The following is a 24,787-nucleotide window of genomic DNA, read 5'->3' as shown; positions in this document are numbered from 1 at the left end:
AAGAGAAACCGACCGTCGTAACGCCTATGCAATAAGTTCGAGATCAGAATTAAGTATAGTTTAGTTTAAAGTCTTAATTGAGGTTTGACTAGTCAAACCCCGATTTCATTAAATTGAGTTTCGACCTTTGCCTGACCAAATTAGTTACTCCTAGGTTTGACTAACATTCTTTAGTCAAAGGCCGAAATGTTTGGGCTTTGACTAAGAGTTCTAGTCAGACCTGAGGATTGACTAGTCAAACCTAGGAGTGCCGGAACTTCGAGGTTTGACTATAACATATACATATTAGTAATTTATGCCTACACACTGTATTTTAATAAAACCAATAAAAAAGATAGGTACACAATGTTTTTTTATTAAACTTGGGAACTTCTTTATGTATACATATGTATAGATGGATATAACGAATAAAAAACCTTTGACCCAAACCTAATGTATACTTTCGTTGAATTTGATGAATAAGCCCTGAGATGTCATGGTCATGGCACTCATGGCGGCCAGATCGTTAATGCACAGAAGTTGCGTGTTGATCACTATACACAACCGCTACACTTATTTGAAGCAATTACCATTAACTCGTAAGTGGTAACTACCAGCGTTGGATATAATAATGTTTTACATATCAATCGTCGGAGCTTCAAGATTTTATCTGTAAGTAGGTACTTCACTTACTTACTAGGAGTAGAGTTAGCCAGTAACTCTAATCTACGTAAGTTAAGTAAAAAAGTTACACGTTTAATCTCTGCGAGATTAAATAGAATAGCAGTAATAGTAAATTATGTCTTTTATTTTTGGCTGCATCTCTACATAAAATGTGAAAATCACACTTGTCATATAGAGACGCAGCCGCATGTTTTATGCGCAAACTTTGTCAAGTGTCATATTATACATCATCATCATCATCTCAGCCGTAGGACGTCTACTGCTGAATAGGCCTCCCCCAATGCTTTCCATGTTGCCCGGTTGGTAGCGGCCTGGCCTGCGACCAGCGCCTTCCTGCTACCTTTATGATGTCGTCGGTCGTAGATCGTATACATAAATGGCTGTTTATCGCAGTCTTTCCCAAAGTGGGCGATAACGTCCCCTTGTGGGCGCTGCAGGCTTAAAGGGGGGGCGGTAAGAGACGCAGGAAAAAAAAACGGGACGTTGTGTAGAGGCTTGGGAGGCGTCATTTACTAGGAGGACTCTTAGACACCGACTGAGCACTCGACACTCAACTACAAATGGGGGCACTAAAAAGAATTTGTTCTCAAAGTGGGCAGTAGACAAAATAAGTTTGGGAAGCGCTCTATACATAATTTGAGAATTTAAGATGAATGGCGTATATTCAAAGGTAGAGCAATCCAGTCCATCTATTAATATTCCTCATATACACTCGACAGCATATTTGAGCGATGTCGTGCAATACGGTAGTCTGCAAACAGATGACAAAATACTTGAAAGAACTACTTAGCATTTTATGCAAAGGTTTACATTAGAGTGACGAGAAACAACATCACGTGTAAAGTATTTTTTTAAGTACATACGCCTCATTACGCATTTTAAAATGATATAATATAAGAATAGAACAGAACCCAAACAGGATGGTCAAGAACTCGACGCTCCCACCATCTTTGATCAGATTTGATGGTACATCTTTTATCATTAAAATAAAATAATAATAAAATAAATCACCAGACCGTGTCATATTTTGTTCTAGCGACTTCTCAACAAACTACTTCATTAGAGTTAGTCGGGTAGTTCGATCCCCGAGAACCGCTTGGTGGCGAAGAGTTTTGGTGAACCCACTTCTGACGTCAAGGGTATATTTTTAGGTTAGCTGAAGTTTAACGGTTAGGAGACCTAACTGTCTACATTTTGGCCTTGGCTTCTGAGGAGATCTGGCGAGGGAATATGAGACCCATCAAGGGAAATCGCGTCTCATCATCAATCGTAGTTCTTTTATAACTAGTTATCAGTTAATCAGAATGCAAAAGAGTGGTGGTAGATATTATAGTCCACTTTGTTTCATCAGTCGTGATAAAAAAAAATAGTTAAGTCGTAACTCATCTTCGTAACATCAGCGGTCAGAGCAGTCGCCCAGCAAGCGAGTTCGTGGGTTCAAATACCACCCGAGGCAAATGTTTTACTGAGTTTCTAGTAAAGGAGACCACCTAAAGCTTTATAGAATCAGCTCTTATTGTTAACTGCGTATGTTCCCCAATTAAATTTAATAAACGCCTTATTGCATTGAGTAGGTAAGTAAGTAATGATGATAATGAATCTCGGCGACAATCTCACAATATTTTAGAATGATTAACGCACCGTATGACAACATCACCTTACCAGCTTTTTTCTGCATCTTCGTATTCGTGAAAATTGTTTTGTATAATTTTTCCCGCTTCGCGAAATTTTTCATTGATACTCTGCTCTTATTGGTCGTAACGTGATGGTAAAGCCTTTCCTTCCTCGATCAACGGGCCATCCAACACAATAAGAATTTTTCAAATCTGATCAGTATTTCCTCGTGAGATTAACATGTTGAACCAAACAAACTCTTTAATATTAATATTTGTATAGAATATTAAGGATAGTCGTCATTTTAAATCGGTTAGCAACTGCTGCCGAAAAGTCCCGCACATTAGGATTTAAACTGATCAAAATCGTATTAGGTATTTTATAATGACTCATTTTGCGTCCGGTTCGGGTCACCTTAAATCCTACAAGGCAAGGAGTCCCGTAATGTGATTCCAAGTGCGGACAGTCTGTCCTCGCCGCTTGCGCAACCAAACGGGAGCCGAGTCATGAAACCCGTGCATAACGTGACAAAGCTTCTGTATTGCCTTCTTATAGTTTTCCTGTAGGCTGTAGACAATCATTGACCACCTCATTGCAGTCGAGTGGCCCAGACGAAAGGACATAGGTACGCCATTTTTAGTTCTCTTTATGTAAATTGTAGGAATAAAATGCTATATCTCGGACGACGACCTTAGATGTTTGATTAGGTAGCCGGTAAGGGCCGGACCAGGAGAAAACAAATAAGATAAAATCAAAAACAAAAATTTCGAGCTACATGCTGTTAATTCTGACATAATAAAACCAAAATGTTATTTGTTGGATTCCGTTTCAAGCAAAACCCAAATCAAAGAGTCATTGACCACAGCCAACAAAAACTTTTTTTTCTAAACAAAGCGTGTGGAAGAATTAATATTTTTAACAATTTTAGGAACTGAAAAATATCTGTCTCTTCCTGAAGTTACTGAAATCAGAAACTGAATTACCTAGTTAAAATAAAGTCAAAAGTCTAATCTATTTTACTTACAAAATAAAAAGAATTGATGAATTTACGGAACTCTAGACGCGTGTAATTCGAACTTTGTCGATTTTTTTATTGGAAACCACTTTTTAATATTTTTAAGTTTTATTTTATGTAACATTATCTTGGCATTTACTTTGTAGCAACGGTCGTCTTCCGAGGAAACTTTAATACCAATTATTATGAATTTTTGTGCTGTTTACCAGGTTAACAGCTGATGCGATGATTTAATTCAATATTTTGTACTTTTTTTCATATAAAAACATAGAGAACTTTGTATGAAAACGGCAGCGTGCAACCTCATATATAAACCTTGGCGATTGTTGCAACACTCTCAGTACGACTCTAGTCGCTTTGCCGCTTGGATCAGGCGCGTCGTCGACGCCGTCCACGGAGAGGGCGAGAGAGGCAAACTCGAACACAGCTGACGGAGGGACTACCAGACATGTGGACCGAGTGAATGCAGTGTTGTGACGTAACAGTGAGCAACTTATCAGACAACAATAACCGTGGAGGTGGTAGCAGAATAAACAATGGATACCAAAAGCACGGTGAGTGATGCCGCTCATTACACTTCCAAGTAATTATTATTGTTATTGGCAATTAAGAAAAATACAGTTCATGAATGAAACATGACTTTTTTCAGACGTTTATTGTGTTTGCTAATTAATATGAACAGGAATACCGCGTTTAAATAAATATTCCAAAAGTTTCGAGGAACCATTGTGAATTGTAGTGTCTAATTACACTTTCTAATCGAAACCTTGCCGGTATAACAAACAATACAATATTTTTGTGCCTAATTTATAAACGAAAAGATTGTACTGAATGTCTATTATTGTTTATTGGAGCAATATTTTAATATACCTAGACATACTATGCCAATGCAATGCTATGCGCTTCAGTTTCAGTATGATTTGCTGTCAAGACAATTTATTGTTTTAGATTTAGAACCTTTTTATACCCGACTATACCAGAAGAAGGATGCGGTCTTTTTACAAACTCATTATGTTGAAAATAATATTATTAACTAGTTATCTACCCACACAAATCATAAATATTAAAACATACTTATTGTATTTTTGCCGCCAAAACAAAATGATCTTGTTTCGGTTAAACTACAACAACAAAAACATTTGAAATTCAAATATTCTATTAATTGAGTTATTTTTCCCTGCATTTGGGGTAACATCGTAAATAACAACGTCTACTAAGGAATGTCGTTTCAAAACAAAAATACTTGAAACTATTTTGGCGTCAGTGGTTTGATTAGATCGAATCATCTCGTGTATTAGTAGAACAGGTCCCACAATTTTTCTGTATAAATTGTATATTTTAGAATAAATTATCTAAATTAATAAATTTTTAAGTAGCTCATCCGTGTTGAACTTTAAAACATAATACATAATAGAATAATATCACAAAAGACGAAAAAGAATGCGTTGTCTGGCTACACGGATATTAATTTTCATCACGTGCACGTGACTCTTTTATTATTAATAGGCCCACCAATACTAGAATATAGGCAATCTTCGGGTTACGTTTTAGAGTAGGAATCCCTCTTCTAACAGGACAATAACGCCCGTATTCACAAACATTACTATGAGGTCTCACAGGGCGCGTGGATGCACAGGGTCACACCACACACGAACCAATCAAATAGCTCTATTTAACGCTTTGCGTTCGATTTGCTGCTTCACTTAAGCAAGCATTGTTTGTGAATACAGGTGTAAGACAATATCATTTTAACTAATATTCCTCACTGACCACTTGCATCCAGTTTACTCCAGCCTGCTGCCAGATATCGTCTGTCCACCGTTTAGGCGGCTTCCCTGCCGCGGGTGTTGTAAGTGATGTAACTGGACGCAAGTGCCTAGGGACAGAATCCGGTGGAGGCCTATGTTCAAATTCGAACCAACAACCTCACTATTACCAATTTGACACCACTTCAACGCCTGGCTGAATTTCATATCCATGCAGCTTAGATGCATCGAAACTCCCAACGAATTTAACCTCGACGCACCAGCAACCACCAGCATAAATAAAAAAATGCGTTTATTGTAAAATAGCACTTATCTCAACTGCACAAGATGCCGGTGCACAGTCTTTTATTTTGCCTTAGAANTATAAATTGTATATTTTAGAATAAATTATCTAAATTAATCAGTTTTTAAGTAGCTCATCCGTGTTGAACTTTAAAACATAATACATAATAGAATAATATCACAAAAGACGAAAAAGAATGCGTTGTCTGGCTACACGGATATTAATTTTCATCACGTGCACGTGACTCTTTTATTATTAATAGGCCCACCAATACTAGAATATAGGTAATCTTCGGGTTACGTTTTATAGTAGGAATCCCTCTTCTAACAGGACAATAACGCCCGTATTCACAAACATTACTATGAGGTACTCACAGGGCGCGTGGATGCACAGGGTCACACCACACACGAACCAATCACATAGCTCTATTTAACGCTTTGCGTTCGATTTGCTGCTTCACTTAAGCAAGCATTGTTTGTGAATACAGGTGTAAGACAATATAATTCTAACTAATATTCCTCACTGACCACTTGCATCCAGTTTACTCCAGCCTGCTGCCAGATATCGTCTGTCCACCGATTAGGCGGCGGTTTCCCTGCCGCGGGTGTGTAACTGGACGCAAGTGGCTAGGGACAGAAGCCGGTGGAGGCCTATGTTCAAATTCGAACCAACAACCTCACTATTACCAATTTGACACCACTTCAACGCCTGGCTGAAATTCATATTCATGCAGCTTAGATGCATCGAAATTCCCAACGAATTTAAGCACATCGTCTCGAAGCACCAGCAACCACCAGCATAAATAAAAAAATACGTTTATAGTAAAATAGCACTTATATCAACTGCACAAGATGCCGGTGTTTATTTATATGGTAGGTGACCACCTTAGACAAGATAAGGAGTAAGTATCTACTTCGTAGTCAGCTATCGACTTTTTTTTAACTCATAACAAATATTATTACGGACGACGATTTGTTAAAAGAAAGGAACCACAGACCATATACATACATACTTAGTAAGTATGTATGTATATGGTCTGTGGTTTAGTAGTAGTAAGTATTACCAGGCCTCCGTCACTCGCCTATGCCGGCCGAGATAATTACCTACAGCGCGCGACAACTTCAAGTTGCAAATCAGTCCGGGCCGCCACGCGCCTGTTTGCTTAAGCGTATTTCTATACACGCTCGGTCGATCATCGTCGCAATTAAGGTTTATTGTTCCAACAGCACTGTTATTCTTCTTTAATGAAAAATTGTAATATTTAGGAATAATAATTAACTGTAGTGATTTAAATAATAAAAAAAAACTACACTTTTTTTAAATAATAAANCTTTGAAATCGTCGTTAATTTGCATTTTGACGGTCCTAAGCCCGTGAAAGTATGAAGGGAAAATCGACAACTTATAAATCGTATCGCAATGAATGAAATGCGGCGCGGGCAGGCGCGTACGTGTGTGCGTGCGTAAGCGAGTGAGTCGTGACCACGGTGTAAGTGTTTTTTCAGACTGTTTCTGGGTGCTTTATTTTGACATTTTTGTACTGGACGATACAAAAATAAAAAATACGTGTTTTGTCTTTCGCTTCATAGATTATTATATTAAAATTTGGATACTGATACAAAAGTCACCCTGTATATCGATGTTTCGAAAACGATAGGATTTCCAATAAGCCGCCACAGGGCCAACTCTATAAAATAAAAAATGTTTTCTGAAAATCATAAATTATTAAATAATTCCTAAATTACTGCAGCAATAACCATTTATTTTTGCATAAGACGTTATAGTGATAGGTAAATTTATTTACAAAACTAGCTTTCCGCCCGCGGCTTCGCCCGCGTGGATTTTTGTCTGTCACTGAAAAACTTTATCGCGCGCGTCCCTGTTTCAAAAACCGGGATAAAAACTATCCTATGTTCTTTCCCGGGACTCAAACTATCTCTATGCCAAATTTCATCAAAATCGGTTGCGAGGTTTAAGCGGGAAAGCGTAACAGACAGACAGACAGACAGACAGACAGAGTTACTTTCGCATTTATAATATTAGTTGGGATTCTGACTTAATGTATTTTTTTTAGAAAATATGCTTCTAAAACTGTTTTTTTATAAAATCACAAAATCGAATATTTCTTCGAAACTAAACAAATAGAACTACTAGTTCCTTCATCAATTGTATACATAATAGTAATATCTAACGATTGAATTAATAAAACAGGGATGTCCGCTTCTAAGCCAAAATAAAACACTGTGCGGTGTTTATTTATTGTTACTTATGTCAGGCTATAATATTGTTACTTATTGTTTTAATTTAATTAGTTATGCATCTTGTTATTATTTAATTTTAAATTTTTTATAATTGATCAATGTATTGAATGCTTAATTTATGATTTTTATTATTATTTTTTTTACTCTTTTTTTGTTTTTGATAAATAGCGCTGCAAAAAGGCACCCACTGAAAATCAGTGTCTTTGCAGTCACACTGTCAAGATATTACTGAGTGGGTGACCTTTTTTGGCAACTTAGTAATATTTTTTTTTATGTAATGTTTTATTGCCTAAATATGTGGTTGTCAAAATAACATTATTTTCTTTCTTTCTTTCTTTCTTTCTATTTATATGGTAGGTGACCTTAGACAAGATAAGGAGTAAGTATCTACTTCGTAGTCAGCTATCGACTTTTCTTTAACTCATAACAAATATTATTACGGACGACTATTTGTTAAAAGAAAGGAACCACAGACCATATACATACATACTTACATACATTAAAATAAATAAATTATAATTGATAATCTAACTATAAATAGATATAAAAAGAAACTAAGAATATAAAACTGAGAAAAAAAATTTTTTTTTTCATATATGCAACGGTCAATGCTTTCGTAACGAAACTTTTAGCTTCCGCTAGAACATAAGTGGACAAAAACGCAAGTGTCTGTTTTTAAACCGACTCCATCATCAAATTTTATACAAATTGAATCTAAATATGTACGTAACACTTGTATGTTATTTAAAGCATTCGGTTTGTTTACACTATGACTACCGCGTAACTCGTGAATTGAGATGTCATCTTGCAAAGCTTAATGTTAGAAGGTTAAACATACGGAAGGGTTGTTAGCAAAAAATACTTTAAAAGCTAGTGTGAACGAGCACTGTACTTAATGTAAATATTGCTCAATCATAAAGTGATACGAGATATCCACTTCACCTGGTTATAAAGCTTTCAGAAAAGTGAAGCGATTGTCATTTTATTTCTTAATACCTTGATTGGCAGACTTGTAGAGTTGAGGCTTGATATAAAAACTTTTAACGGATGCGTTCAGGAACCTCAAGGTATAGGTAATGTAAGGTTCCTTGCCCTGTTTGAGGGTAAAAACCTCATTCCCAATCCCAACCCACAAGAAGTTAAAACCCAAGTTAAATTTAGCCTTCAGTGGATCGGAAGAAGAAACCTGTTTAACGGACGAGTTCAAAAATTGGTTCGATCTGTGGATGGTATTGCTTTGCAGCCGTACAAGCAGGTACAGTTTGTTTTCGTTTTGCACTTTATCAAGTCCAGTTTCTGTCGGACAAAAGATCAATTTCGAAAGCAAGTGCAGCGGAGCGACCAGGGCGAGTAGCTGCTATTAGGTACGGAGCTAAATGGCACAGGGACTGACAACTAAAGTTGCCCTCGACGCGCGGCCTTCACATTTCACAACACCCGGACTTAGCGCGCATCCAGCCGGTCTGACCGCGCTGCATTCGTTCAACCAAAAACAACGCAAGGTGGTTTCTTAGTATATCTATGTCATTTGCTTTAAAATCATCATTTTTAACCCCATTTTTCTCATCACAACAGTTACCTAACTGTTCATGAAAAATCTTACATCCACGACCCCGGGAGATAAGATAACCTCAAGCCTCAGTGGTGAAAGGTTAACATGCGGAAACGTGCACGCATTACTTATACATGTTCTACAAATCTTCGAAGTGAGAGAGGTGCTTCAAGTTACTATGTTCAGTTATGTCACCTTAGATAGATAAATCGGCATTATGACACAAAAACCATTGTTCTGTTCTGTTCTAAGAATAATCTTCATTAAATGTAGATGCATAATAAAAAGATTATTACGCGATTTTCTATTGCATAACATCTTCGCGTATTAAATATTAATAGTATTCTTATTATTTGAAACAAATTATTAAAATAAATTGTGTTAGTTCGTCCTCAGTTTCAAATGTCACAAAGAAGAATATGAGAAAAAAACTTGTTGTTATTCTCAGTTCACGGCCGATGTTTGCACAACACCAGTAAATTCCTATTTGGTGAGCTAAAATGTCACACGAGTGTTATGTAATTCTAAAAAATAAGATAGGTATCAATGAACTCCAGATCTGTATTAAGATTCTTGTACTAATTAATTATGCCATGCCTACTCTTTGTTCGCGGTTACAGGTTTTGTTATTTGCCTTTTACGTATGATAAGGTACAGGTCAAAAAACTCTCTTTGGGGTCCTAATTTTATTAATTTTGATTTTCTTTGCTTTATTTCTTATCTAATAATATTTTACCACAAGGTAGGTTATGTCACACATATACCGTCGATGTTTCTCAAATCGCTACTGGGCTACATGTCATAATAAGCAATTATAGTATGAGTAGGTCACTCCGTGCGCCACAATAGTATGTATCGGTTTTTGTCCTTGCATTCAAATTACGTTTTCACATATTTCGTAAACTAATGCGATTCTTCCATCTACGGCCACTCTGAAAGATGGTCATGTCATATTTATAATAGCTATCTGTAACATTAAAATCAGATTCGCTCAAGTAGAATGCTATTGCGAAGTTATTAATCAAACAACAAATCAAAATGCATACTTTGTACAGAATAAAAAAACCTAATCATCTTTATGATTACGACAGAGTATAATTTATCACAACAATAATTATTTATCATCAGCGGTATACATTTATGTTAATCTTGTGTTTCGAACAAATCGTTAATTACTTTTTATCCTTCATTTATTATACAAATACAAAGTAATGTGTGTAAAATATGGCAGGGACAAAAAGGTAATAACTGAGAAGATCCTGGAGTTGAAAGCTTGTCAACATAAGGTTTTCCCAAACGGAACTGTGGAACAAAAGTAGAGCCATGATGTAATTGTACCTAATTGAACAAGACATTACGTTCTGCAAAAAACCCTCATTGAATTACATACTACCAATGCTACAAGACTTATGTGTCATACAAAAGATGTGTCTGACACTCATGAAAAGATACAAATATGAAAAACATTAAAAAATAAACGTAAATTACTAATACGTAAGGAGAACATTATTATTTTTGGCTAAGTATTTAAAATTCAGTGACTACAACGTAATCGAACAAGTTTTGTGTTACGAAATAAATGGTAAACACAATTTTTCGCGCCGTTGAAAGATGTTCATACGACATAGGTAAAGGACGTTCGGTTTACTTCTTTACATGCATGAAAAAATTTCCGAACATTTTAAAGTGGGAAAGTTTAAAATTCGGAATATTTAAAAGTATTTTTGAAACTGTGTCAGAATATCGCGAAAGTCATCATAATATAACCGGAATTCCCATCGCATCAAGGACACACATTTCTTTTTAATGTGATATATCATGTAGCGGTTCACCGTTGTAGGTGGTTATAGGTTGTAGCCTGAACTTGGACTACATCTTACTCATGCAAAATTTTATTCGTCAGCAGCCTTACTAACATTATCAGTCTGGCAGTGACCTCTAGAACTAAATTCGTTATGTAACATAATAATAATGTGAGAATTATTCAAAACTTTGGTGTCCTGATTTTTGTAAACAAAAACAACGTCGAACTAATGTGTCATTTCAATTCAATCTAACGTGATAGCCAGGAAATGGTTGACTACAGTTTACAAAGCTTCTAACCAGTCAAGGTAATGTCTCTACTATTGTGAGAAGTCCGCAAACGAAAATGTGCACGACTGACTACCGACAACACACGCAACACTAGCGACAAATTACAAATTCCTCGTGTGTACTAACTAATAAATAAACATACAAAACTTGTGGATGAATAATTACCATGATTGTAATCTAATATGATTATGCGACCCGAACCATATACAGCTACAAAGTGACTTGATTGACGGACGTAGCATCCGAAGGTCACAATTTGTACAATGCACAATATTGTATAACAAAAGAAGAAAGCGAGGACACGAAGCTATAGATATGCAAATTCAGCAAAATATCCATATACATAGACATTTAATGAATCACCAACAAAGAATATCAGTTCATTAATCATACAGCAGGTTGTAGTGGTAGACCTCTTTTGTACATTAGACAAAAAATAATTTGTTCACGAAGCGTGATAGCCCACGTAGTAATGTTATAACAGCAAATTGCAGACGTCAGACAATGATGTCATCACGACGTGGATACAGAAAAATCCGGCTAGGATGAATTTTCATGGCCACTTTTTCTACGGTTACAACAACCCATCCCACTATAAGTAAGGGCTATTAAATCATAATCGATTCGTAAGATGCAGGATGATCAAATTTATTTTAGATGGAACAACCATTAATTAAAATATTATTTATTTGCATCCGGAAAGTTTACAAATACGTACTTACAAATATGCGGATTTAACTAGAGAATCATAAGTGTACTAGTGGATTTCAAAGTCAGAACCAGTGGCTATGTTAATCGTGGTTACAGGCAATAATCTTATAGATAATTATGCAGGTATTTGCTTATCTATTTAATATACATAGTTTTTTTTAACATAAAATTATCTCAAGTGATTTGAAGGTGCTAATTGAAAGGTTTATTTTTAGAACATTGATTATTGGAATTATAATAAGAACGCGTTCATTATCAGTCAGTAGTCAAACAGCTTCCATAGCAATTTGCATTGACACGATTCCCGTTAGCTTCATAAATACAGCCAATTGAGTTCAAGGACGTCCATAAGCAGTTTGTGACCAGCGTGAACAATGAGTTACGTTGCGGCGTCCTCATGCAACCGCGTATAAAATATGATAATTGGACGCTCAAAACCATCAAGCCGATCTTACTGTACGGACTTAGCGTATTTCATATGAACAATTGTTCTGATTTTAGGTACGAAACCGTTTCACTGACTGATGCAGTTCCAACAATGAGTATTGTCCGGTTGTATTTTAACGAGACAGTCAGTCAGCCTAGTTACATAAATAAAAATGATGACCGGCTAACCGGCTATGCTATCAAATAGACCGACGATCAGGTCAATTGGATTCATGAGAGAATTTAGTAAAATGTTANGTTAATTCTAAGACATAATATAATATATTATATTTATTTACAGGTTTACTTCGACGTCGGCCAACTTCACCTGATCGAAGTGATGAGTGACGTGGCGTCGGTTGATGAGTAAGGTAAGTGTGTTGTTACCATTTATTTTTACTACTTTATAGGGTCCCTTCCAGAGGGGCGAAAGAGCTTTACGCATTCTCAAGTGGTTTTTAACATAAACGTAGTCGCCAATTTTGTATGACCTTGGACGAGTACGAGTGTCATAATGGGATTTGGAGGACTCTTTGGATTGCCTTATGTAATCTAAAGCTTTCTCTCGTGAGTACTTCAGTCTATTTTGGAGCATCCGAACATATTCAGGGTATGTGGCTCCCGACGATTCTTCGTAGATAGAATTCGGAATTACTGGTTTCTTTCCGAACATCAGTTCGTAAGGTGTGAAGTGAGTTGTTGAATGAACAGTTGTATTATAAGTAAGCATGGCTGTATAGGTATAACGGGGCCAGTTTGTCTGCTCCTCGTTAGTAAACGATCTAAGGTATTCTTTGAGGGTTGAATGACTCCGTTCCAGGGCACCCTGGGTTTGCGGATGGTATGGCGAGGCCCAAAGGTTTTTTATTTTGAGAAATTCGCAAGTCTTTTTAAACAGGTCCGATGTAAAGTTGGTCCCTTGATCTGTTAGAATTGTTTTGGGGATTCCGAATATTGATATGTAGTGAAGAAGGCACTCGCTCGTTTCTTCGGCCGTAGTGCTGCGAATGGGATATGCGGAGGAGAATTTAGTGAGATCGTCTTGAATAGTCAGAATGTATTTTAATTTTGCAGGTCCAGCTTCGGGTAACGGCCCAACAATATCTAGGGATATTCGTTGACCTGGTTCGGTGGATGTGCTAGTGATTTGCATTGGGGCACGGTTTGTTTGTCTGAGAGCCTTATTGGCCTGGCACAGAGGGCACTTTTTTACATATGATTCGATGTCGCTACGCATGTTTTTCCAATAAAAGTTTTCTTTGATTCGGTTAAGCATACGGTTCATGCCAAGATGTCCGGCAATTGGAACATCATGGTTTTCTTTGAGGATTTTAGGAATTTCCGAAAGTGATGGGTAAGCTATTTTGTCTTTGTATATGTGGATGTTAATACCAGTATTATGAAACAGGTAAAGGAGCATGTTATAGATTTTGGTAAATTGGTGAGTATCAAATGGATTCTTGAATTCTGTTATTGCAATTTCTGGGGTGTTCTGCGCGTCGAGGTTAACGATGAGCTCGTTTCTAAGAGATCTGAGACTCTCGTATAAGTCTTTGTAGGTTGATTTATCGAAATGATAAACTTTGAAAAAGAGCAGGTAATACGATTTGTTTTCGAATGTGAATGTGATAAAAGAGTTGACTGTTCTCTCTTTTCCTATAANTTACATAAATAAAAATGATGACCGGCTAACCGGCTATGCTATCAAATAGACCGACGATCAGGTCAATTGGATTCATGAGAGAATTTAGTAAAATGTTAAGCTGATTAGTAAAATCGTAATCCGTTTCGATTTTAAAAGCTTATCGGATAACCAGAGGTGTGAAATGAAAAGTATTCAAATCGAATATGCCGTTATCCATTGTGACATTTGCACATCCGAAAGTATTCTAAGAAGAACAGTGCCTGAGGAAGGAACGCTTTCTCTTCTAAAGGAGAACAGTCTGGCTCGTCGTTAACCGATTATCATAGTAAATGTAGCAGGCATTGTTTAAGGTTATGAAAGCTGGGCGGAGGCGTGACGTATTTGCAAAGCTGAAGATTTGAAGCGTTACATCTTTCAATGAAGCATCAACAATGGGTCGTCGTTCTATGAAAGGGAAATCGGATTATTTTAACAATTAATTAGCCACACAAGAACTATAGCTGCAATCGTTGTGCAACGTTTTTGCAGTGTCTGAGGCCAGTGTGTTGGGTAAGGACTATGTGACAAAAGAGTTGAGCTACATAGTGTCATATTATGATTTGGAGGCATGCAAGTGTGCTCTAATGAGTTCCGTAATTTCAATGAACCGTTATAGACACGCGGCGCATGCATCGACTGTTGATTCGAAGAGATTACAGCTCTTGCATAACTAGAACGTCTCGTTGAACCGAACATGTTTCACAACTATGCACCTGTTTTACCCATGGCGCTAACTGGATCAACCCAGTTGGTCACAGTTCATTTATCTCCGAGAATAATGAACGTTGACGTAACAGAACTGTACAAAGCACTTATTATTTCGTGCATAAAAGCGTCCGCATTTTTCAATAAATTACATGCCATGGTGAGACAGTCCGAATAATTTTGTGAATTTTTTGCTACTCAGTGAGGTCATAGACAGGCAATTTTGAAGCTTAAATTGAGTTAATAGCTTTTAAGTATACAAATTATACCTGCCCATAAATTTCTAATTATTGGCTTGTATCTAAAAATTCATAATGATTAAATTATCATGAAATTATTATGACGCAGTGTCTGTCAAATAATGCGTCAAGAAGTGAAAAATATGGACATTGTTATGCATGGCCTTTTGTTTATTTCTTTATGTTAAGCGTTGTCAATTTAGGATTACTTATTAATTTCTAGAGATACTAATTAAATATAAATGTACATACAAGAGACGTCACTAAACCTGTGTCTAACGTGCATTAATAGTCATGAATAAAGTACATACATTNAGGTACATACAATCACGTGCTCTACCACATGGACAGTACAGTATCAATCACCAGGTGTGCAGTCATCATATTATGATGTTAATAAGTTTATTCACACCATCATAAAACTAGAAAAGATGCTTCGAGTACATAGACTGGTGCCTTCTTTTTTCCTTCTATTGCTCCTAATTGAAATCTTTTAGTAACCAAAACATTTTCTAAAGAATAAAAATTTAATCATAGAGAAGTTTCATGTTTAATATTCATTATCTTAATTATTTTTCATTGGCAATAAAGCCCAGTAACATTCCTTGCATGCACTGAGCGCACGAACAGAGCGACACGGTTCTGAGTTTGCCGTTAGATTTAACTAGCCATGCTGCACTTGCATTGTATAGAGACAAATTTGAATGATACTAAGTGTATCTCACGGGGAACTTAAACGTGCTTAGAACACGTGTTGATAACAATTAAACGTTGAATCATGTGGGCACAGATCCGCTAGTAAGCACGTGCGTAAGCGCAGGGTCCAGTGGACACCCGGTGTCTAGGTTCTGGGTAAATCGGTCCATAGGACACCTTAAGTATACATTTTATAAGGCCCAGTGTCACTACACGTGTTGATAGCAATTATACAGTGTATAATGTGGATACACATCCGCTACTTAGCACGTGCGCAAGCGCATGGTTTGTGTGCACTGGATCCCTTGACCACTCAACTTCAAATTCAAGCAATGGTCGAAGGAGTTGCATTTCAATATTTGGGCTTGGGTGTCAAAAGCTTCATTCAGTAAGCTTTAACTTTAGTATAATCGTTTTCATGAGGAAAGAAAAATTAAAAAATAATTAACCGTTCCATCGGTATGGAGGCTTAACTCTCCAACGCGATTTTGAGAATTTTAAGGAGTAGTTGTTAAATGCCCCTGTTAGAAAAGAATTTACTATTTTTGCATTTTTATCCAATATTGAAGAATAACTCTTAAATTGTAAATTCAATATCACATTGTTAATGTACAATCGTGAAATGTAAATGAGACTGTAGTTGTAGTTCAAGGGACGTGTACTGGTACTGCTTAAACATAAAGGTGACTGATTAGGTACTAACATTGACAGTACCGAGAAATATCAGAGCGATATCATGAATAATGGAATCACTACAGGATCTTGAAACCACATTCCCTTCTCTACAAGTTCAAGGCTCGTGGTATTCCTTTCCTACTTTGGTAGAGATACCAATAAAACATTGGAAACTTAGGATTAGAGTAAAGTACATTCTAATTATTTCCTTGTTCATATTTAATAAACTAAGTAACCTATTCGCTAAAACTTTTAAACAGTTGAAGCAGTTATTTTGTATCTTTAACCCGTTAGACATACCATAACGGTAAGCATAGCTGCATATTCATCGGTAAGGGCGTGAAGTGCATACAGACGCCTGGCAACATTTTAACCAACAAACTGAAATGATATGCATGCAAGTCAACTGCCTACCTCGAAATTGAACCAATTCCCACAAGTGCTGCTAATAACCCTGAATACACCTTAGTATTTAATACATACTAGCGGCCGCCCGCGACTTCGTACGCGTGGACCTCGTTTTACCCCCGTAAGATATCATGTTGATAGATGGCGTTTCACGACTTCCGCCGCATGAATATTATTATTTACGAACGTCAAAAACAGTAGTTTGTCCAGCGCTGTACATTTTAACCAACGACGATAGATGGCGCTTTTTAGACACGTCTTATTTATTTATTGAAACTTATTTGTCACATATCGTCATAAATTATAGCCTATATGTTAATCTGGGTTATAAAATACTGTAAAGTTTCAACAAAATCCGTTCAGTAGTTTTTGCGTGAAAGAGTAACAAACATCCAGACATCATCATGACATTCCGACTTCCAAACTTTCGCATTTATAATATTAGTAGGAAGGAAGTAGGATAATATGACCATTTGACCAACTACTGCAATGCGATCAACCGTATTTACCAATTTCACTCTCCAGAGCCACGATATGAAATGCCATTGGAAGACCTGTATGGTCTAGTTCGAATCCTAGTAGAGTCAATATAGGAAACAATGTTTTCATGATAAGCGTTATTTTAAAGGGTGTGGAAAATTAAAATTAAAATAAAATTCAATATAAAATTGCTGAATGATATCTTTCAACAGCTTGTAACTATTATAATGAAAAGACCACAATTTTATTGTAACAATTTTATCACGGAGTTGAAAACGAATTAAACTCAATTTGTTTTATATTAGCAAACTCTTTGAAACTCCTAGCTGTTGCTAAACCAGTGGTAAGGTAAAACTTTATTTGATTATCCGATTTCCCATGAACTTTTTGTTCATAGCGCATTCATAGTGTTCAGACTCAAGACAAAGGAACACACAACCTCGTAGTTTGTTCATTGAATTGTTTTTAAATACGTTTTTGTTGACTCAAGCTGTTTTCACTAATATTACTAATGGCCGCGACTTTGTTAGTTACAAAACTTTACGCTTCTACTTTGTAAACAATGAAAAACTATGTTTATTTTAACTAACATATTTGGTCTACCTTTGAAAATATTGATTGCCCTATTTGTATTGTTTTAGAAATTATAGCAAAGCCAACATATCGAAATTGTTATGAACATCTGAGGAATCTAAGCCTCTTTACCTTTTTTCGGCCTTGTCACAAAATCCATTCTTCACTGACTCTCTCACTCCTATTTTTAATGTCAGATTACAAAAGCATTATACTGTAAAAGATAGAATTCCTATTTCCCTAATTACATACAAGGCTACTACATAATGGAAGGCACGCGCCTTGTGTATTATTAGTTTTAAAATAATCACTAAGTAATATAATAAAAGCAATACTCCAAAATGTTGGCTTTCTGATGCATCTGATCACCCATCATCACATTAAAACAAAGAAGCTCACGAAGATTCGTGCAAAGAAGAGTCTACTGTATTCTAAAGCCGCTCTCTCACTACTTTATCTTTGATCTAATTTCGTTGTAACGGCTTACATTGGACACAATCCTATCGCAAGTTCTCAGAGACAGCGAAAGTGCTTGCATTTTGCATGTTGTCAAGATATTTGCAAGGCAGGGAACCGGTTCCGATCATTTAGCGAAATAATTTTGCAATGAGCGCCCACCGCTGGTTTCGACTGTGCGCTGATCAATACATCGTGTATTTCGACGGAGATACGATCTAATTTTCGACCTCTTATTTCGATACCCGACTTTCTGACATGCTCGTGTGCAAATAAAAAATGGAGTTCCGCAGAATAAAAAGTTAATTATGTTCGACACTCGTCGGAATATTCAATCAAAACAAATAAAGATGAATCGAATAAGAAAGCGTCCCACTTTATCTCAGACAGAAAATATTGTCTTAGCTTACAACGAAGATTTAAATACAAAAACAAAAGCTTGATTTACGAGAACGCACATTACGAAAAGCCACAAACAGCGTTTGTACATTATAATGCCTTGACCGCAAGTTGTCTATGTATTACTGAACTTAAACTCGCATAAGGCCTCAAATTAAGAAGTTAACCGTGCGGCCTTGCAATTACTATAAAAGAAATGCATTATGCTACCACTGCCCAAGATGCCTATCCATCATGTTATCAAAGCAACAAAGAGGACCATGGAGCCGAGAGCAAACCAAGATTTATTGCATCAGAGGCCGACGAAACGAGACCGCAAATAAAGAGAACACGGACCTTGAAACCGTATCTGACAAAATCAATCGGACTCCGAACAAAACTTGACCTAAAAATTTAATTGATGAAACAAACTTCAGGCCCGTTTAACGGGCACAAAATATAAATTACGATTAAAAATAATACTTTCACTAATTGTATTTATTTATACTTTTTTACAGTCATTATTCTATGTAGTTTTTCTTTATTGTTGTAAGGACAAATAAAGTAAACGGATCAAAAATATTAATTGAGCTCTAAAACCTCTCATTAATCTTGACTCTAGATTAGAAATAAAGCTATTTTAGAAGTAAAGTTTAAACTTTTCTGGTCGCTATTTTTTTATTTAATCATTTATGGGACTAACTAAAAATATCTAATTTGAATGAAGAAACCAATTTCTTGTTAGTCCTAGTTACCTACATATTAAAAATAAATAAAATATGGGAAAGTACAAATGACGAAATTCAAACAGAAACCCACCAATACACCCAAAAGAAACGGAAAATTACAAAATATCCGTGACATCAACTGTAATAATCTTCAAGACTTTATCCTGTTCTAAATAATTATACTTTACTGCCAACTTTGGTTTGATGATGATAAAAATTAATGAAGAAGATGATTTGAAAATGATTGAATGTCTAGAGCCGGATACTGATGACGCTAGCGGGTAAAAAGTATATAATTTTAGCGACTTAATTACTCAATTTTCTAAACAAAAGATAGTTTGTCTGACAGTCGTTAAATAATTTAAAATAGTGTAGTGTCGTTAAAATAATGCCCATATTTTACTGAAAACCGTAACAATTAAAATTATTTTATTGTAAGTGGAAACTGCAATTTTCTGTCCGTAACATTTGCAAAACCAATTGCAAGAGAACATTATTAACTTAATTATTCAATTATGTAATCATGTTTATTGTTTCTAATTTCATTTCGCAATTTATACAACACTAGCTTTCCGCCCGCGGCTTCGCCCGCGTGGAATTTTGTCTGTCACAGAAAAACTTTATCGCGCGCGTCCCTGTTTCAAAAACCGGGATAAAAACTATCCTATGTTCTTTCCCGGGACTCAAACTATCTCTATGCCAAATTTCATCAAAATCGGTTGCGAGGTTTAAGCGGGAAAGCGTAACAGACAGACAGACAGACAGACAGACAGAGTTACTTTCGCATATATAATATTATAGTTGGGATTAAAAGACACAGCAGAAGTCATAATAAACTGCATAATAATAACGCATTTGGTTTCCAATATAACTAAAAACAAATTAATATTAAACTATTATTAATTATTTGATCTGAAAAGGCTTAGTACAACAGAAGCGATATTGAATAATGTGCAAACCATATCCTTTCGGACAGTATTGCGAAATTGATGAGTCAGACTTTCAAGGATTCAAGTGACTGTTGTAATTTATTCTGGAGAGAGGCAACACTATATTGTTCTCGCTCTTGTAGGCATTAGTAACATTGTATTTCTAATTTTCAATAAAATATACAAAGTGCCCTATCAGATATTATTAATGACATAAAAGGCTATTAGGCGACCTCGGAGGCGCGGTGGGGCAAAGTTCGCGTGGTAGGTAGAGTCGGCAATTATCAGCATTAAAAGTCTCAAAAATACAAATACTATTCATGAATAACCTAAATAATATACTTATTTATATCATTCTACAAAAGAATGTAGTCAGGTTTTTTGTATGTATTGCGAACTTTATTTATAAACAAATGAAAGGAAACGACACGACACGATGTCTCGCGTTTCGAAATACACGGAGAATAGGAAATGCAACTGAACTAGGTATGTGAATCAGATGACATTAGCGAAATGTTGCATTATAACCTGAATTACGTAAATCCGATGAAATCAAAACCGACATGATATCGAGATGGCGGTAATAACGCGCGCTGATGCGACAAGGAAGATATTTGCAATGAGTTCCGCGCGCATTCGGTAACCCGCAACACCCACACAGCTACACCATCTTTAGGATTATAAACGTGTGTGCGTGTTGCACAACACAGCGCAACGCATAAGTGGGATTTTAAGTCGGTGTGTTAAGAAAATAAACAAAACCTTTACGATTGTAAATAAGCGTGAACTAATTTTGCAAGACTGCATACAAAAGATGAGTTTTTCCAAATGTCATGTTTTCAAAGTAAAATGGAACGTGCGCTTGTTTGTTGCTAAACTAGTTAGCAAAATTTAATGGTCTGGATTTTAGGCATGACATTGTGTATTTATTAGTTTAAGCTACTGGTGGTAATCCTACCAAGGTAACCTCCAACTACTTAATTAAGTAAACAAAAAACAACATTTTACCGGACAAAGAGTGGTTGAAGAAGGAAATCCAAAGGAATTTAGCAAACGTCCTTTAGACAAAGTCACATACATAATACTATGTAGATAATGTAACTAACAAGGACTTGGACCAGGTACCGACTGACTACTTAATGAAGTGACCGAAGGTGGCAACAAAATAGCGCATATTGATCATATTGAGGAAAACTAATGAATTGTGTATAACAGCGCAAATTGCTATTGCAATGTAACATACAATTTATTTCGAATTAAGTAAGTTAGCAGTACAGTACCCCAGGCTATAATTTAATAAGTCAAATTATTTTACAACTTCATCATTATGGTTTAGTACTAGTTTTAACCGTCTACAAAAGTTATGATGGAAACAAAGAAATATCATGAAATGAGGTAAAATCAAATTGGCTTTTGTACATTCACCACTAGGCTCATCGCTCAATGTAGGTACCCAAAATTGATTGCTTTTGTGGTCCGCAAAAGAAGTTCCGTGTAGGTAATAAATAAATAACATGACTAGATACAAACAAATGTATACCTACTCCAGAAAATGTATTAAAGCCTTTAATTAAAAGCTTAAAAGCCTGAAAATTTTTCCATATTTCTGATTCTGACTATTCTTTTCCAGATCTCATCACACGAGTGGCATATACCGCGGCCATCACTATCCGGCAGCACCACTAGTGGCAGCATTAGTGATTCCCGGTCTCGAGGAGGGTCTGCATCCAGCCAAGGATCTTCTAGCAACCATAGCACGCATGTATGAACTTCACAAATTACCTTTTTTAATAAAACATCATCTACATACATGAACTGTAGCCACAAAAGAATTTGTGATTTGTAATCTGTACAAGATCAAATTCCTCTAAACCACTAATCACAGCAATTACTTATTATTATTACTCTAACAAAAACGTCCGCCCAAAGCTTTTTCACGCTTTTGTCGACTTTGAGATCATTCACAGGAACTTTTTTGTCATCAACTTTTTGTTTCGGAGCGTGGTGATGATGATAATGGACGTGGTCAAGAAACCAATTAATATTGACGTGTCCGATCCAGGATCCACATCTTTTAACGTTCTTGTGATGAATCAACATTCCAACACAGATTTGACTTTGAAATAACGCTGCCAATACATTACTGAAGACACGACTTAGGTGCTCTATTAATCACCTCACATCAATGCGTGTGATCTATTTCTACTTCTAATTAAACGTACAAAACGTACTCATGACCTTTTCTAAAAGTGTATGACCCAAGACCCGACGTTCTTGTTTAACTTGGTCAAGTGTGACGTAACGTGCACAAATACGGCGCGTACGCGTGAGCGTTATGAGAACACTGGGACATGATTCTTGAAGCGATTCCATTAAACTATATTTCCACGCCATGTACGGCGGAATGCTTGCTCGAAATAATAACATACAGGGATATGACGAAATATTAATATGGGTGGTCTTTCTATTTGCAGAGCGTATCCTCGGGCTCGTTTTTGCTGAACGCGGCGCATTTAGCGCGCATGCATGGCAGAAATTCGGCACAAGAGGAATACGGTTACCATTCCAAGTTAGGCAGCTACGGTCGGAAGACTGGTATTTCCGAAGCTGTGGTCGCGATACCCGAAGAGACTCGGGATTCTGCTGACGCTTTTTGGAATGGTGTGAAACGAGGCTCCGCGACTGGCCAGGATGCTGTCTCAGTGGCTAGCTCCACCCACTTCACGGTGGTGAACGGATTCACGAAGCAACGACAAGGCAAAGAGCCGAAATCATGCTGCTGCGATCATTCCCATCAAGTCACCGTACTCGTCATATCGATGACTATCTTATTTTCGGCCTGCATCTTAGCGGCTATATGTTTTGTCGAGAGTAAGTATTTTATAAAAGTTTTTGTAAAAAAAACCTGTCTGACAGACAACTAAAATATTCAAAAAAATTGATCAATTTTCACCATTTGCAACAAAATTTCTGTCGAAAGGGTAACTAATATTCTATGGTTAGAGCAGGCGAAATGTCGGCTTGAGTCCTACCTGAGGCCATAGAACATGTTCAAAACAATCTGTACCAACTGACATTTTGGCAATATTGCGCGCCATTGGGCAACTTCACTGAACATGTTGAGCGTGACGGATTGCGTTAGTTGCCATGAGGAAAAATATCTCAAGAAATTAATTAAAGTGTGACGAAAAAAAAATTAATAATTTATTCTTTTTTTCAGTGCGAATGCGCAAGGAGACGGGAATGTATAAATATTCCTAAGCAGCAACGAAGCCGCGCGAAAAGTATTAGTTAAATGATTTATATTTATTTTTAAATAGTATAAACTAGAATTATGTAAACAAAGTAATTTTAATTTATTTTATACATACATAACTGTTTGTAATAAATACATAGGCTTAGTTCATGGCATAGAAAATTTGTAGTTTAAGGATAAACATAGATAAATAGAATAACAAAATTAGTGCAATAACATAAACATTCCCAGATGTCTATTTTCTGAGTAATTATGTAGCATATCAAGTAAAATGTTTAAGCGATTGTATTTATTTTCTACTATCTTTTTAAAACATTTTTTTTTATGTTGTTATTGGAGTTTTACATGTTACTTTTTGTAATAAATTACATTGTTGCTTGTTTTTGTCCGACTGTAAAAAAGAGGGCGATGTTTTTAAGACATTTATTTGGTTATGGCCTATCCATAAATTAAAGGCCGATATATTGATTGATCGCTTGTTTCCTAATTAGTATTTTTAAATATTAAATGAATAAGAATGTACTTTATCAAGGCCCACAAGGGAGCAATAAATGCACCTATATTCCTTGAATGGCAGAAGAAAGATGTAAACTTTCGTAGAATTATGAAAATTTGCATCTTTTAATTTAACTCCATTAGACATGTAGCTAGAGATAAGTTATTATAAAGTAGAGTGATACTTTTGAAATGCTACGGAAGAACTGTGATAAATTGATATCAATCATAAATAAAATTATACCCTCTCAGTTTTTATTTCCTTGTAATATTTATAAGATCCCAATTTATGATATCCTCTTATCCATCACATCTGGAGATGTAACTCAGACTTCTCGATGCAGTCAGATATTAATGTGCGTAAATCTAAAGACGCATTATGGTAAATCAGAAGTAAAATCAAATATAATCATATTAACCCTTAAGTAACATCCTTATTTTTGGTTACACTTAGAACACCCTGGGGTAAAAAAATCCCCAAACGGAAATTGAAAAATTTTAAGTAAATATTTAAAATCAATTTAATTTGTGATTTACAGTGTATTAATGGACTCACTAAACTATACTATTGTTTTAAAAGAACGTCTATCTAGCGTAAAGAAACATCTTAAATCAATCATAACAAAAAACAAAGATTTTTTCATTGGCAACTAATAGTCTCCACAATGGTCTTCTAGAAAAATCTTGGAAAGTTATTGTGG

General features: G+C 36.0%; 2 protein-coding genes across 2 annotated transcripts in view; one reads left to right on the top strand and one right to left on the bottom strand.

Moving 5' to 3' along the window:
* Nucleotides 1–24,787, bottom strand: part of nudC (nuclear distribution C, dynein complex regulator) — a 38,598-nt gene that overhangs the window by 10,017 nt on the left and 3,794 nt on the right. The gene's annotated exons all lie outside the window — the stretch shown is intronic.
* On the top strand, nt 3,600–24,337 carry LOC114363375 (uncharacterized). Its single transcript, XM_028319064.1, has 4 exons — nt 3,600–3,846; nt 21,966–22,097; nt 22,810–23,206; nt 23,556–24,337. The coding sequence occupies exons 1-4, from the start codon at nt 3,829–3,831 to the stop codon at nt 23,594–23,596; spliced, it is 588 nt and encodes a 195-aa protein (XP_028174865.1). The 5' UTR covers nt 3,600–3,828; the 3' UTR covers nt 23,597–24,337.

This window comes from Ostrinia furnacalis, unplaced genomic scaffold (genome assembly GCF_004193835.3).
Source record: "Ostrinia furnacalis isolate ACB-3 unplaced genomic scaffold, ASM419383v2 OfSCF7086, whole genome shotgun sequence".
Taxonomy (NCBI): Eukaryota; Metazoa; Arthropoda; class Insecta; order Lepidoptera; family Crambidae; genus Ostrinia; species Ostrinia furnacalis.
Note: the sequence above shows the minus strand (reverse complement) of the source record. Positions and strands in the feature narration are given on the sequence as shown.